Genomic DNA, 563 nt, shown 5'->3' with positions numbered 1-563 from the left:
GGGGGGAGCAGTTTGAGACTGTGTTAAAAATGCATTATTAACGATAATGTGACGTTAGCCCAGCTAGCGACTGAGCTAGTAAAACCAGGAAGACGAGTTTTTTTTTCGGGGCCTAGTTTAGCTGCAATGCTAACAACAGTTGTCACACGCTCCCGCCGCGCTCGACAGCTCAGACTGTCTTTAGCCCGTCTTTGGACCGTCTTCAACACAAGCTACGCGTTTCCATTGCAACAGCGAGCCTAACTCGACACAGACGTGGACAGACTGGAGCCATGTCGGCCTCCATACGAGCAGTGTGAGCCCGCCGCAGCTCTGTGCTCACCTTCAGGTTAGTTTTGGTGTTCGCCTGTTCGCTTATTTCATACTCCCCCGTGACGAGCACGTCTTTGTGGATCTCCTCTCGTAAGCACTTCCTCGAGTTGACCGGTAAAAAGAAAGAAATGGAGAATACAGATTCAATAAGAACCGGTAACAGCAGTAGCGCAGCGAGTCGAGCCATGGCTACCCTCAACCGACCGACCAACCAGCCCCTGCCAGCCAACCAGCTTAACACCGAGCTCCAA

The 563-nt window shown here is 52.0% G+C and overlaps 1 protein-coding gene across 1 annotated transcript in view; it reads right to left on the bottom strand.

Annotated features, from left to right (window-relative positions):
• tmed10 (transmembrane p24 trafficking protein 10) overlaps positions 1 to 563 on the bottom strand; it is a gene marked incomplete at its 5' end in the record, with an annotated part of 5,028 nt that extends 4,465 nt beyond the window's left edge. The window contains 1 exon segment of the mRNA XM_035678514.1: positions 323 to 563. Coding sequence (XP_035534407.1) covers positions 323 to 499 — 177 coding nt within the window.

This window comes from Morone saxatilis, unplaced genomic scaffold, assembly GCF_004916995.1.
Source record: "Morone saxatilis isolate NCDOM2014 unplaced genomic scaffold, NCSU_SB_2.0 Contig7, whole genome shotgun sequence".
Classification (NCBI taxonomy): domain Eukaryota; kingdom Metazoa; phylum Chordata; class Actinopteri; family Moronidae; genus Morone; species Morone saxatilis.
Note: the sequence above shows the minus strand (reverse complement) of the source record. Positions and strands in the feature narration are given on the sequence as shown.